At 41.6% G+C, this 16391-nt stretch overlaps 1 protein-coding gene across 3 annotated transcripts in view; it reads left to right on the top strand.

Annotated features, from left to right (window-relative positions):
• epha10 (EPH receptor A10) overlaps positions 1-16391 on the top strand; it is a 161280-nt gene that overhangs the window by 31434 nt on the left and 113455 nt on the right. For 2 of the 3 annotated variants that reach the window (XM_086193995.1, XM_086193993.1), the window contains exons 2-3: positions 11365-11429; positions 13286-13958. In XM_086193995.1, the coding sequence (XP_086050121.1) occupies positions 11365-11429; positions 13286-13958 (738 nt within the window). Of the gene's footprint in view, positions 1-8172; positions 8250-11364; positions 11430-13285; positions 13959-16391 lie in introns of those variants that run through there. The other variant, XM_086193994.1, reaches the window with a different exon arrangement.

Raw genomic sequence — 16391 nt, 5'->3', positions numbered from 1 at the left:
TAAAGCAATGTTCTCAAGCCCCTACCAAGCCATTCTGTCGTAACAATAAGACCTGACAGACCTGACCACCACCCTCACTATATCATTCCAGACAACCAATTACAACCTTTTTACAAGATGCTACAAATGAACGTGCGTTCCTTTGGCCTGAGGTCTATCCATTTCTCTCTAATTCACTCACTCTCTATCACTCTCTCTCTGGTTCTCTGCTTGCCATTTTTCTCCCTTTAGTTCCTTATCTTTCTATCATTCCTTTGTCATGCAAGAGTAAGGCGAGACTATCTCTGCATCTAGGAGCTTAGGAACATATTGTAAGAAAAAAAAAAAACCCTCACGGCTGTGTATTTATGCCGCAGCGGTGGGTCTAACTAGTAGCATCTTTTTGGAAACTTGACTCAACCTGCCGCTCTCACTTTTACTGTCAGGCCTTTTCCTTATTCCTCCTCTCCTAAGTTTCTTCCTCAAGCACACACACACGCACACACACACACACACACACGCACACACACACACACACACACACACACACACACACACACACACACTCTTTTCTTGGAGTATCTCTCTGACTCACTCAATGACTCTTTTCTTTCTCTCTCCCTCAAGCGCACGCTCAAACATGCATGCACACACTCACTTTATTGCCCCTGAAAGCGATTTGTTTTAACAGGTGGTCATTCAGATTCAGGACTGGCACTGCAGGAGAGCTGGAAAGGAGAAGCGGGATATGGACATTACGTACCATGCCATGCACCTTGTCTATAAGGTTGAATTCACTCAGGTTTTTTTTCCCATCTGTGCTACAGTGGCACAATCATATTAGTAAGTTTGGCACCTCGGCCGAGCAGGTTTCTGGATGAATTCTCATTGTTTCTGTTAAAATTCTGCGGTTGAGTGTTCCCTGATGTTCAGAGGAATTTCTTGAGTCGTGTTCTTTCTCCTCTGGGTTAGCTGCAGAAAATAGTTTGTAATGGGAACAATTATTAGTTGTACTAAGTTTCACTCAGGACCGTTTGGTCAAAAAGAATAGCTATGGCAGTTTAATTTAATAGCTTGGCCTCCCTGCCCTTCCGTGCGCATACATAGCAAAGCTTAGGGTAGGAAGAGCAGCAGCAGCAAAGACCGCCCGCAGAGTGCAGAAGACAGTCGGCAACAATGACTGTAGATGTGACCTTGATGAAGCCGGAGGCAGCGCGTGAAAGAGGGATTGTGGAGGAGGTAGGGTGCAGAGAAGAGACGGCAGCTTAAACATGGCGCCCTGAATGTTTGCTAAGAGAGTGCTTGAAAGGAAACAACTGGGCTGCCAGCTGAAGTGGGCTGGTTTGGATCACCAGCTGATTAAGCAGGTTTAAGCTTGACGCCATGGTCACTTGAACGGATGTGCTTGAACGCAGAAGCACTTTTTAAGGTACTTCCAGGTCAGAATCTTCATGGTTGTGAGAACTTTTAAATCAGTGCTCATTTAGATATTTATTCTGACACTTTCATAATTATTGAAGTAATAATGCCACAATTGAAGAGCTGGAAAGGAAGTTTGATAACTCACATTTTATGTTAAAACGCCTATTTTCAATTCAGTCATTAACTGCTGTAATCTATTGCTCATATTTATTCTGGAGTCTCCATTTCTGCAATGACTCAAAACAAGGCAAAGACTGGAGAAGCTTCCTCCTCGCTAAAAGTCCAACTTATTAACGCAATTCAACTTCTGTACAGCAAAAACAACAGTTAAGATCGCTGCGATACATTTGGTGTCATCGTCATCATCATCATCATTAGCTTAATCTTCCAGATATCAAACGTGAACAGTAGCAGTTCCCGCACGCTAGCTGTAATGCTACCTCTTGACCCTCAAACACGATCAAACAGTCCTCATAGATGCGTGTCTACTCCCAGCAAAGCTTTAGGTTGCTTTAACGCAGAAGATTCAGAAGCCACAGATGGCTGAAATGACTAAATGTTATGCTGTGGTGAAGATAACAAATATTCAGAAAATGAAAAGTGGGTTTTTGGGCCCTTTTAGCCAACTGTTGGAGAATGTTAATGTGGCTCTACAAAGTGAGGACAACATGAACCCCATTCCAAGAGTGATCCGGTTTAGGAAACTACACGCGATCACTGACTTGCTCCACCAGACATGGCACAGACGTGCATTTTTATGGGTAAAATAGAGGAATTATGAGCATACAGCACCTGTTCTTACATCCCGCTGACAACAGTGAGCAGCAGTGGAATTTTTTTTTTTTCAATTTTTATACTGCACAAAGCTATGAGAGGATTAGTGCCTTTATACCTATCATCAACCTGCAGGGGATATACTGTACCTCCTCACACACAAAACTCTCCTTATTAGAGCCCACCTGAATAGCTGGCTTAACAAGATCTAACGGGCACATTCAATAATATTATTCTACTATGCAATCACCATTACTATATATTTTATTACCTTCTTTGGTTCTTTTCCCAGTGTGTCTTTGTCTTTGATGAAAGACTGCGGGGGCAGACGGAGACAGAGCAGCAACTTAGCTCATAGAGGCTGTGTCAGTGTACCTGCCATTATATGTTGAATGTACTAAACCTGCTGTTGCTCTCATAATCACCGATTTATAGCTTGAAATTAGGATTACATCAACTTCACTGAATCATTCAACTCACTGGGGTGGATATGCAACCAATCTGAAGCAACAGCTTAGAAGGAGTTTTGAGAAATGTTTGAAAAACAAAAATTGATCAGTTTGGGGTTTAGGTGTAGCTGGATTGTCGATGAATGGAGGGAGGAAGTGAAAAATAAATGACAAACGGTAAAAAGAAGTAGTTCCAAGAGCAGAGCAAAGAAGAAACGCATATAATTTCCCTTGCAGTTTCCCCACGTGAAACACAACGTATCATCAGTCTTTCCTTGTGCACTTTCCCCTTGACCCTCTCATAAATGTATGAGTGGGCAAGAGTGCAACTCTCCCTGCCGCACTAGAACATCGTTTCAGCCATATTTAGTCTTTTCTCGCAAAAACACATCAATTATTTTGGTGGACCTCGCAATGAATATATACCTGGACAAAAAGGCCGCCAACACGGTAGCTCTTCTGCCCTTCCATCATCGGCATAACAATGGGTCAATGGACAACAAAAAAGAAGAATATTCGATGGATTCTTATTTTCTTTGGGAGAATATGGAGATGGATATTTGAGGCCAAGAAAAATTAAATAAGAGCAAACTTGCCCTCATAATTTTTTTTTTCTTTCCCGATACAGGAAGTTTTATAGGAGGAAAAAAAAAAAAACTTGACTAATCAGGAAAAAATGTGTTCTGAAATATCTGAAAGTACGTCAATAATATCATTTAATTGTACAAATCATCAGGAAAGAATGTCAGAGTTTTACAAGTGATGAATTGCTTCTTTTTCCTATTCAATGTAAATTTACTATCTATATTTTTCTACAGTTGAGGAGACAAAACAAGCAATTGGACCATGGGAAATTATGATGGGCAAATTGACAGTAGACCAAATAAATTGAAACAGAACTACCGACAGATTAATCCACCAGGAAATGTATTATCAGTTGCGGGCAGAATTCATGCTGCATATATTATATTAGACTTTGTACTGTCATGTGACAACTTATTTTAGCCCATTGTTCTGATGCAGTGAGCTAAGGTAGCATTTAGCAGTACACCCCACTGTCATGCATTGTGAGGGTAATTGCTCAGCGGGCTTCAGAGAGCGGACAGCGCCGTCTCTCTACAGTATGTCACATTACTGACGTTGAAAGTTTAATGAATCTGTTAACAGGAGAACCCAGTTTGAAGCTGATGTGGTGCTTTCGGAACGCTATTGTGCCTTTATATGTGTAGGTTGGTGTGTGTGTCTGTGTATATCGCCGGAAAAAAGTAAGTTTCCTGACATTTGTGTAAGAAAGGCGGTGTGTGTGTGCGTGTGTGTGTTGATTTGTGAGTGTCCGTTCATACACCGCATTTATCTTTTATGTGCCTGTTTGTGTTTTTATGCGACACTTCATATCCCCCTCCATTTATCCTTTTTATCTTCTCTGCAGCAGTATTACTGTATTGCTTTTGTGGAACTATATATTATCTCCCCTCCCACGACCTGAAGCAGCAGGGTGGTGTAGCGAACAGGAAGATCATTTCACATGAAGTGCTGTGAGTCGGGCCGTCCAAATCCCAAACGTTCACACCCCTGCGCTTGTGTCCTCAAGCCAGACTGTAAATTCCAACCAGCCTCAAAGGTTTTTCTTCTTCAGTATTTCTGTTTAGGGAGCAAGTGACGAACCAGCGTCCTTGAGCATTAACAGAATATAAAGTGTATTTGACACAGGTGTAAATAACTGTACACGTTTCATCCTGTAGGTGCAGCCGCATAAAAATGTTTCTAAATCTCTTTTATGTCTTAGAAATATGATGTTGAGAGATTGTTTTCCAGCTACATTAAACTGCATATTCAGCCTTTTCCGTTTGGTGCTTTCACGGAACAAATTACTGACACAACTATAAGTCTGGTGTCAGTAACAAATCAAGTTTCTAGACTGTCAGATCTCAGGCATCTTTGCATAGCTGATATGAAATTTGATATTAAGTACACTGGTATTGTAGGTCACACAAAAAAAAAGGCGGGGCTACTTATGTGCCGAGTTTGGCCAATCACGGCTCTCCAGACCGTACGTCTCTCGCGTCACGAGTCGCCATCATCATTAGAGTTGGGTGTAGTTATTTTTGTCATTTTTGATTTAATTAACCAGAATTGATTATTTTCAACATGACTTGATGATCATTTAGTCCAAAAATTTCAAGAAAATTTGAAAACCTGCTCAATTCAATTTCCTGGTCGAAAAACCCTGAAATATGACATTTTCAATGGAAAATAAATAGATTGATGCAATTAATAGATAATTGGAACAGCGTGTTTTTTTCTTACCATCAGCTAGTTGATGAACTGCTGCTGCTCTACTTGTCATTTATCTATCTCACTCATCCTCCCACACTGGGTGCTTCGATCATCAAGTGACTAATAGAATGACAAATCACACCAGCCTACTTTGATGTCAAAGTCACGTAGGCGGGTCTTCAAATTTGTCAAATCTGAAGTCATTAAAACAATTTAAAAGCTGGTGTTCAACACAACATCACATATCTGTACTGAAGCCCGAGCATTGATGCTGCAGTGCCGTATCACACAGTCCCTCTCTCCATCTTCAAAGTTTCAGTGTCCTCCTCCTCCTCTCTCCTGACAGATGAAAAGGATAATGCTTGGACAATGGTGGTCCCTGAGGAGCATCAGTGGACTGTGCTTATCTGTGTCTTGGTGCTCGCTCTTAGGCAGGTTGAGCTTCCGGAGCTCTGGGGGCTTCGCCTGGATGTCTGCTGGCTGATAAGTAGCCTGCAGGTCGTAGAGAGGACAGCCAATGCTGAAGCTAATCCCAGCATGAAACTATAGAACATTACCGAGGCGAATTATGAAATGAGCCCCTTTCACTGGGAGGGATTTAAATCGTCTGGCTTTTGTTGGAGTGTGTACATGTGTGCAGCGTTGTGTATATGAGAGCTGCGTTGCAACCCGAGATAGATTTTCTCTGTCTTTAGACCGTTTGTTCTGTAAAACCTGAAATATTTATGCCCACCTTTGTTTATTTTAGGGAGTATAGAGCACGGTGCTGCATGTCTGGTTGTCGTTTTGGCTTTATAAATAAATTCTATCTGTGGGAGTCTACCTTAGACTCATTTTCAAGCTGAACGTGGGCCTTATTTTTTAATCTTATTTTTAAGAAAAAGTCCAATATGGAGTGAGAATATTGGAACCAATAACTGTGAAGCAGCTGGAAAAACAATCGAGTAATAATAAAAGAATTCTTCAGATTAGTACCTCTTGTTTATTGTTGGTTTGTTTTTGCCGTTATCCCACCATGTTATTTTGTGTGATACCACGTGAAGACTGCAGCTATTGACGTCTCTGTCTGCTGCGAGCGTCTCTGCTCCAGAAACAACATTTTTCTTGTTTGTCTGGTGGTAGAAGTCTTCTCCTTCAGTGAGACGCACGTCAATCTCTGGGGATTCTTTGTCGAAGTCTTGTAACTGCAAGATGAGCCGCTCAGCAGGAACGCTTTGACGTACGCTTCATGCAGCCAGCTTCTGCATTCTGTCGCTCTGTTTCTAACAACCCACTTAACTCCTTCCATGCTCTCAGTTAGCTCAGCTGAGTCCCTCCCTTGCCCTCTATTGACACAAGTCTTTCAAGGTGCCTCATTTAAGCTGCTCGGCCTGTACTCACCTCGCTTCCTCCAGCCCTTCTCCTCCTTTAGATACTCCTCTGGGAATCTTCATGGACGAAGGGGCAGGAGAGATCGTAGGGGATAGCTGCCATCGTTCCTTCAGTTAGTTTGAAATTTCCACCTCAGTGGACAGTAAAGTTATATTCTATTCTGTTAGTTTTGTTTTGTTTGGTGCACATGGAAGGTCAGGGACATGCAGCACAGCAGAGACTTGCCGCCTAGTTAAGTTTACTACAATGGCAATCAAGTTTTCATAAGTGGTTGGTCCTGATTAAATTATCCTTTCACCTTTAATGACCTTTGAAATGTCCGGCCGTGACCAGAGCTGTCTAGTAACCAGTGAGGGAATGCTTGTGCTGCTGTCTGTCTGTTTGCAAGATGACACAAACATGAAGCTGATCTTCATCCAACTTGTTGAAGGGGTGGAACAATGGTCATAAGAGAACCCATTACATTTTTGGGCAGATGTATTTAAAAACCCTTCTTTTTTTTTCCACACTGGATTACCCTGACTCTGCTCTCCGAATGTTCTCTTATTTCTTTCTAGGACCAGTAGTGGGAATAAAAGAGCAGCTCGCTACACATATTTCTTGGGGGGTATTTTCCACTTGCTGCAAGAAAATCCCTCTTTTGCTTTTCAATACTTGACCTTTGTGCTGCAGAAAGAGCATCACTTTGCAAAAAGAAACAGATTATTTTTATTCTTAAAATGGATAAACAATGAATAAAACATCAGTAATACAATTGGAAAAATACATAAAACATTATTTATTCAATCCGTTTTTATATTTTTTGTGTAATCATCTGTTATCCATTTTCTGTCTTGTCTGTTTTTGCGAACAAATTGCTCAATCTCCTCCATGGCGATCAATTCCCTAAGTGCTCCCTGTGTTAGGGCTGCGGTTTCTCTGCTTTCTTGTGTTAATTCACTGAAGTTTTGTGTTTCTAAGCAGGAACACAAAAGGCGTTTTGAAAAGCGGTTCTTTCAGAAGCTAGTAAATGCCTCTTGATATTGCCTCTGATCTTTCCCCCTTTGCAACAAAACAATCAACCTTTTTTGAGCTCTAGCAGGTCCAGCTGTGACATAACCCTCCTTTTTATCTCAGGAGTTAATTTGAGCCGGTTCACGTTCGTTTTTCCTGCGTGAAACTGGCCGTGAACATATTGCATGCTACTGTTCTTGATAAGAGAAAGTATATTTTCCTCTCTCAATGTTATGATAACAAAAATCCTGGTTGTAATGAGTCAAAGCCATTAATGCAAGATCTGTATCTCCAATTTGAAATCTGTAAGTGACATTTCGGATATTTATTCATTTTTATTTCTAGGTTATTTCAAAAAAGGAGTGTTACATAAAAACGATTCAGAGTCTAATCATTTTCTGCAGCTTTAAGCTGGTGGAGTTATTTTGTATACTGCCTCAGAGTAGCCAAAGAGATTTTTTATGTGTGTGATGCAGTAGAGCTAAAAGGAATATAGATGTATTCTGAGACCACTAGAGACATATTTGTTCCTCAGTGTGGTTATTTTGAGGCCACAGTTTCCCTTCAATTAAAGTAATTTGTGACTTGATCATTAAATATGAAATAATTAATTTGAGGGAACAAGTTGCTTCTTGTGCCTTCAGCACATAATTTTCTTTCCGTGCCACCGGCCCCCCAAAAAACACTCAAACAAAAACAATGTCTTTATGACCCCTTAAAAAAATTCTATGCGTTCAAAGATCACAGAAGGATTAAAGGCATCAAAGCATTCATCTCCCAACTGAATGCTGTTTATTTTTTTTCTTTATATTAGCAATGACAGTCGGCCTCTTGGTGTGTGTCCTGGATAGAGCCAAAAGTATAAGAAAGCAGATAAAGCTCCCAGATTGGCTTTGTCACTTTAATGACGGGCAATTATTTATGAAACAACCTTTGAATCAGTGTTTAGCAGCTAATGCGTCACAGCTATTAGTCAGAGCCATGGTGAGAAGATGGGGAGCGCTTTTGTTTCTTTGTCTCATTTGCTTTCATTTTCCCTCTCTTCTTCTTCTCTTAGTGACCCTTCCTTCTTCTACTTTGGTTTTCTTTGCCCATCTTTTTTTGTCTTTCTGTCTCTTATCTGTCTCTCTCAATTGCTCCCTCTTCCCCCCCATAACGACCCATTAGTCTGCCTAACTAGGCTGTGATTACATGACTTATGTATTCATTGTGTGATCATAGTGCCAACTTTGTCCTCGGAGTCTTTAGCTGACTGACTGCTCACTAATGCCCACTGATCCCTCTGTGTATTACCCGGTGTATTCATTTATTTGCACTTCATCTGCCCCTTTCTCTCTTCTTTCTCGTCTTTTTTCCCCCTGTCCCTCTTGCCTGCTCAACTTTTTTCTTCCTCCCTCTCCTTCATGATGGCTCTCTTCTCTTCCTTTCTTTCCAACCTCCTCTCTCATCGCCCAGCACCCCTGCCCTCTCTCGCTCTAATCTTCTCCGAATGCCTCTATGTTATCAGCTAACTACAGAACCATGCTTTGGGCACCCGGCGGTGTTAACCCAAAAAACAATAAAGTTAAGTGTTTAGTAAAGGATCTCTCATGGCTCAGCAAGGCTCTTCTGCACTCAAGCCAAGGCGCTGCTGACTTCTATTTTAAGCAAACCAAAAAAAGAACTTGCTCTCAATAGCCTTTTGAGCTTTTTTGGGCCTTAAAATACTAAATATGTCGACCACGAAGCCATTACGTAACTTTATTAACGATTATTATGTCAACCGTGACTTGATCGGATTAGCTTTTGAAAACCTCTTAGAAAGGTTTTTTTTTGTCATATTAATTTTGGTTTACATCCTCTACAGGTATTTTAAAAGGTGTATCTGCAGTTTTACTGTTATTTTTACCCCTTCTGATCATGCAAACAGACAACAAACACTGTACATACGAAAGAAAGCCTGCCTCTAGCACATCTTCCAGTCGGAGTCTCAGCTCCAGGTTTGCATCTCTCAAGGCCCTCCTGAGTCAGATTGCGTATGTCTCTGCTTTTTGCAGTGCTTCATGTTGATAAGGCCAAATGTTTGTCATGTAGCAGCAAATATGAGATCCTGGCAATGCTTCTTTCTTCAAATGGCAGAATTGCTGCAGATGTAAGGGGAATAGTTCGTAGTCAAGGACTCAAGAATGTGTCCTACAGGTTATTATCAATGGCCATAACAAGGCTGCTGAAATGGTAAAGGAAGAAAAGGCAAAGTTAATGCCAAGTCACTAACGGATGAAGACTGAAAGATGCACTTTCTCAAGGACGAAAAGGAGAATTCTCAGCACAGGGGTGTGTACACAGAGATGAAATGTCTGGTTGTCAGATATCATATTGCCTCAAGGCTCGAGATGTTTGGAAACACGAAAATCTGGAACTGGAGAGGGAGGGGAGGGCTTAAGTCAGGGGTTACTGTGGTATCAGCAAAATCTTCTGAAAATGAGGCGATAATGCAACGCGCCATATGTTGCTACAGATGTTGGTATTGCATGATAGATTGAGATAAATGTGCTGATCATGGCTGTTATGAAATGAGTATGAAACAATGGCTGCTCTCACTTTGACAGGAAGCTGAATTATTCGGATTTGTGCACATTTGAGTCACACAAACGTGTGCCTTGAACTCTCCAGCGTGCGTCACGTGGGTGGGCTTGCTGTCTTTGTTGTCTGTTGGTTGCACAGAAAAAGCAATTTCCAAGTCTTGGAGCTGGAGCTAAGGAAATGTTACTGGTTAATTTATCCATTTACCTGGTTTGGTAAAACTATTCATGAGAAATAAAATGATAGAATTAATTGATAGTAGAAAAATTAATGATGCTACAGCCCCGCCGGATACAGTAAGAAAAATGTAGTGCTAACAATGGGAGGCACTTCATCAAGCTGTAATTAAGACTTTTAATCTGCTTTAATCATTTTAGATTAGATCACATTGTTCACTTATCCAACAATGGGCTGTATGCTCAAAAAATAACAAAACAAATCAGCATTTTCCTATTTTGATGTTACATTTCAATTTTTTTGTCCTGTTAAAAAAAAATAGTGCCTATGTGAGCGTGTTTCAGCCAATGATACAGTATGGTGACATCACTCACCTCGTATGATTGCCACACGTGACAGGATTATGATTACGTCATTTCAAAATATGTCAGGATATACAGCAGTCATACACTTTAGAAATGTTGTTTGAGTTGGACTTTAAGGAAAGTATTAAAATTAATATGATTTAATCTTCACGACAAAGTAGTAACCCTAGATAGTTGGTTGATAAGGAGGAAAAGTACACTGGCCCTAAAGTAAAGTGACTGTTATGAGACGTGTCTGCATTCTTTGAGACAGAACCAACCTGCTGCTTGTGTATAAGGCCACTTGTAAATAACAAGAAGCAGATTTATAAAAATGTCAGGGCAGTGCCACTTCCTGATATTCCTTCTCTCTGCTGTGTACTGTCTGTGTGTGTCTGTGTGTGTATTTTTGAGATGTTGAATCAAAGTAGTAACCTACAGAGTATTTGCTTGCTGCACACCACTTCATCTGTACTTCTTGTGTAGCTGTCCGTGGTGCTGAAAACCAAATCCACAGTTTCTCTCTCTCTCTCTCTCTCTCTCTCTCTCTCTCTCTCTCCCCCCCCCCCCCCCGCTCCCTCCTGCTATCCACGGTGCTGACAACAAAACTCGCACAACCAAGACTTTTTAAGTACACAATTACACCATTGAAATCTCACCGAGGGTCCTCTTTGTCTCGGCTTGTTTTGGGAGCTCTGTCATTTTTGTTTTGCTTGCTGCGTCTGGTGTGCTTTATTTTTTTCTTATCATTATTCCAGAGGATGATGGAAAGCTCTTTGTCCAGATTAAGTCCTCTGCATTAATGCACTTATCAAAGGATACGTGCGACTATGCCAGACTATCGTAAGCCTGCTTGGCTGTTAATGACTCTTCTTTCATTATTCCAGATGTCACACGTGCGCTTAAGTTGTAGTCTTTATCTTGTTTTGTTGTTGTTCCCGAATATATTTATTTTAAAGGCCTTTGTCACGCCACCTGAATAGACATCTAATTCTCCTCCTACTTGTTACTTGCAGTGGTGCTGCTGAATTCGAAGGAGACTCAGGCAGAGCTGGGCTGGACGTCGTACCCCCCCAATGGAGTGAGTAATGCCGGCTTGAATTTTCATGTGTTTGTTTATTTGTTTGTTGTTTGTGTACATACTGAGTTTGTCTCTGTGTTTCACAACACAGCTGCCTGCAGAACAGCTGGCCAAGCCCACTGCCCATGCTGTTCCCTCTTTTCTTTTCTCCTGTCCTCCTTCACACCTCACTCTCTCCTCCCTCCCAGTCCAGAGCTTGTTATCATCATCAAATGGTAGTGCTAATTCAAGCTAGCTACACACCGCAGATGAATCTCCTCCTATTTATTGATCTTGGATTAAATAATGGCTCAAAGACGAATATGGGAGGTTGTTTGTGACCCACTTCTTACCTGGCCTTATCTCACACACACACCAGGGCTATTGAAAGTGATATTTCAACCCCCCCCCCCCCAAAAAAAAGTCTCATTTGCCTCGAATGAGTCACCCGTAAGTGACTTGAAAACATCAGCTTGCAGATCATCATGTATAATCTTCTTCATCCAGCCATATGCTGCACGAACACTTTGTTTTAAGCTAAAAACAAACAAACTCATATGCCTCTGGTTCGGTTTGACTCAATCTTGGATTATAGAAGTTTTGGATCGATTTGGGATGATGCATTTTTGAGTTTGTAGTTCGTGTCTGTAGTTGTCTGCCTGTATTAGCTTCAAGCTAAAAATTACAAAAATAAAAAAAATTCACACAAGTGAAGAAGAAGAAGCCTTTGTGTAGTCAGAATCTATTTGTAAATCAGTGTAAGGCAAATTACACTCTTTGGATGAAATATAGCTTAAATAGCTTAATGTAGTTGATAAAAGGAGAGCGTGCCCATACATGAATGGTCTGCAACAAACAAAGGGATGGGTGCACCTGATGTAGCGAGGAGCTAATTTCAATAAATTACAATAAATGAATAACATGATAAAATAATCACAAGTATCATGGATAAAGAAAAAGCAGCAAGTGTGTATTGACATATTCACCGAGTGCAAATATGTATTGTTTTATGAAAAGTGCATTGAGTCACCGTCAGCTTGAAGTGGCTGTTGACCACATGGACCTCTAATATATCAGAGACACACTTGACACAATTGCAGTGACAGTAGTGTAGCTTATCCCATCTCACTCTATTTTCTTTGGTGTGTGTGTGTGTGTGTGTGTGTGTTGCTTCCTTTTTTTCCTTGAATGTGATAAAAGGACGGATCCACATTTGCTGCACAGTTCTCTTCTGTCATATCAGATTATATTATTATTCATCTGTGGGATAAATGATGTACCATTTTTCATACTTGGAATGTGCTCACTGAAAGCAAATCAGAAGTATTTAACTGTGTTACTGTTGAACATTTAACTGATGGATTGTATCTTTTGTGCAGTTTGTCACAACCGGAGAGGAAAGACTTTTAGATTAATCTTTTATCTTATTTTTTTAATCTAAACCACTTATTGGGAGTGAAGCAGCAGCATGTAGGCAACAATATTTAATAAATATCCCTTTCAAATGTCATTACTTTTAGTGGCAAAGGCAGCTGAGATCCAAAGAAACTGGTTTAAAAGACAATTAAGGTCTGACCCATTGTTAAATACACACCACTCAAAGCTGATGTGATGACTGAGGATGTTTTGTCACTTTCGCTTTAATGCTATTAAGAAAGCCTAAGAGCCAGTGTTTTGGTTTTCCAGACACCCACGTAGCTACTCATCAGATTATGTCATTAGGCTGCCACCTCACCTTTTTGCTTTTCCTTGACGCTTTCTCCCTCTAATTGTTTTGTCTTTTCTCACCATATATGATCACTTGTATCCCTGCTGTATCATCTTCCGTGTTATTGGAATCATATTTCTTCGCTCTCTGCCTCTTCTTCCCTCTCCAGTGGGAGGAGATTAGCGGCGTAGATGAGAAGTACAAACCTATCCGAACATACCAAGTGTGCAACGTGATGGAGCCAACGCAGCAGAACAACTGGCTGCAGACCGGCTGGGTGTCACGCAGAGGCGGTCAGCGCATTTTCGTGGAGCTCCAGTTCACACTTCGCGATTGTAACAGCATCCCAGGTGTAGCAGGCACCTGCAAGGAGACCTTTAACCTCCTCTACGTCGAGACGGACAGGGACCTCGGCGGTGTGACTCGAGAGGACCGCTACACCAAGATCGACACCATCGCTGCTGATGAAAGCTTCACGCAGGGTGACCTGGGTGAGAGGAAGATGAAGCTGAACACAGAGGTGCGGGAGATCGGCCACCTCAACCGTAAGGGCTTCCACCTGGCGTTCCAGGACGTTGGTGCCTGCGTGGCCCTGGTGGCTGTGCGGGTGTACTACAAACGCTGCCTTGCAACTGTCCAGAACCTGGCCATCTTTCCTGACACAGTGGCTGAGGCAGCCTTCGCCACGCTGGTCGAGGTGCGTGGCACCTGCGTCAACAACTCTGAGGTTGACACAGACAGCCCTCCCAGGATGCATTGCAGTGCCGAAGGGGAATGGCTGGTGCCCATTGGGAAATGCAGCTGCAGTGCCGGCTACGAGGAGGGACACAGCAGTTGTGAAGGTAGGAATGAACAAATGGAAAGTGAGGCGTATGAGTAGGTGAAAGAGAAACTGTAGGAATGAAAAGAAATCCCAAACTTCTCAATTTACACGTTTTGTTATAGTGGTTCAATGTTGACTCACACAAACGTCTTCAGGGGACCAACACTCGTAAGAAAAGGGAGTAAAAATCGTGTTCAGAACATTATGAGATACTGATCCTTTAAACTGGTACAGAGAGGTATGAAAAACCATTATTTCCATCTCTTTTCTTATTTGTCCTTTTTAGCTTTGAAATGCGTCCTCAAACAAATAAAACACCTGGCAGTGTTGTAAGATTATTACTGCTTGTGATCACAGTCTTGTCAAGTCTTATCTTTATTGCTGCCGCACTAGATTCACAAAAAAGCTAATTATATGATCATCAAACACATATTTTGTTTTATTACTGTATGCGCTCCGTAATAGATCAAGCTTACAGATGAGGTGCGTGCATTCCGAGTAGAGATGTAGGATGGAAAGTATGTATTAACGGGAGACAAGCTGGAAATAATGTTGAGGGATGATGGGAGATCACAAGATAGACTATGAGGACAGAAACGTGTAATGACTGATGAGCTATAAAGATTTAACAGAGATCCTGTAAGAGCAGGAGGAGGAATATCTGCATGGGAGCACAGAAAGAAACGAGGTATCAAAACGGAACTATTGTTATTGAGCACTGAGACAGCAAACAGACAATGAGAGTCTCTCAGCTTTTGTTCAACGCCACCGATGACATCAGTAGCGAGGGCCTTGATTTATCATCTTACCTTAATCTGTACAAACATAAAGAACTCAGTCACGCATTTCAACATGTGAGGCGCGTTATCTTTTCCGTCTCAATGCTCTCGTGTTTGTGAGTGTGAAAACGGTGACTACTCTTTCCTCACTTCGCTGGAACACCGCAGCCACACTTCTAACATTTGCATGTTTGTCAAAATGGCCTTTTACACTCATGTGAACAAACACACACACCTCCGTGAAGCGTTGTCCGTGTAAAAGCAGTGGGTGGCGTGGGGTGATGCACTCTGATGTGAACAGAAACGGACAGTATTCGAATCTTTTGTCGCAACCCATTGCTCATACAGTTAGATGGCCTGACTGTTGCTGTTAGCTTTCACACCCCATCTTGCATTGTTGTGCAATGCCACGTGGGTGTTGTAGTCACTGGGCTTTGTGCAGGGCAGTTGAAGGATATTTTTCCGAGCCAAATGATCAGTACGTCACTGCAGATTTAGAGACATTTGATAAACTTAACATATGAGGATTAAACTTGGATATGCAACAAAATACAAGCACTCACCAAAAAAAGGGCAACTAATGACACAAAGCTGCTTAAGTCAATGTGTTCATGTTTACAGAGTGAAATGTTTTCTTTCCCCTTAACACGGAATCTCTGACACCATGGATGGAGGCTTGTTATCTCATTCTTTCACAAGAGCTTTGCAGAGCTCACGGGTGTTCCCAGGGACAAGAACCTTGTCACAGGTCTGACGCTCCAGAACGTTCCACATGTACCTGACCTGTGTAGTGAATGAGGAGGTAGTTGGAGAACAGGGATGTTCCTCCTGATACCGCATCTGCACAACTTAGCGACACGGGGCTGAGCATTGCGATGCTGAAAAGTGACTGACAGGGGAGAGGACAATCCATCATTCATGATCTCAAGGAGGATAGGACATGACACAATAGGTTTTAACCATCGTAGTATAATAATTATATAGTGTTGTTCAATGTTATTTGTCTTTTATTGACCTCAGTCCGACAATAAAAGCTGAATAATGCGTCATGTGTTGATTATGATGACATTTTACACTAAAGGATATATGAAGTGATGACATTTCACATCCTATGGGTCAAAGGTGAACTTCAGCCTGACATTTGTTGTTTCACACAGTTAGTGTATCATTATATTTGACAAAAATACTGCTAATAAGACAGAAGGGGTGTACTGTTTTTAAAGGGACCTTAGGTGGTTTATTGAGAAGTAGGTTGTCGGAACGCTGAAATGTGAGATTTGGCCGAGTGCCGCGCTGCAGTAACATGAATTGAAGCGAAACATCTGATTTTGACATCAAGACCTGGACAGAGAGGAACAGAGACATGAGACACAAAAGATTTTTGGTTCTGGTGATGTTCTTCATACTAAGGAGAGATTGCATTAATGTGACTGCTGTTGCTAATCGTAAATGGCGCAGTCGTAGGCGAGGGTCTCAGGTTTTCTCTTCCCCTCTGTTTCTGCTTACTGGTATCACTACATGCCAGCAGAGGTTTGTGTTTGTGGTCGTCTAAAATCCCATCCTACCAGAGAAGGTATTTGGAGATTGAAGCAGAAAAGAAAGCAAAATTGTCCTAATTCGTAAGTCAGCGTACTGTACACTGTAGAATATGAACTCTGCACAGGAAATCCCGA

This window comes from Aulostomus chinensis, chromosome 22 (assembly GCF_037954235.1).
Source record: "Aulostomus chinensis isolate RoL2024-O1b breed Wild chromosome 22, RoL_Achi_v1.0, whole genome shotgun sequence".
Lineage (NCBI taxonomy): Eukaryota > Metazoa > Chordata > Actinopteri > Syngnathiformes > Aulostomidae > Aulostomus > Aulostomus chinensis.
Note: the sequence above shows the minus strand (reverse complement) of the source record. Positions and strands in the feature narration are given on the sequence as shown.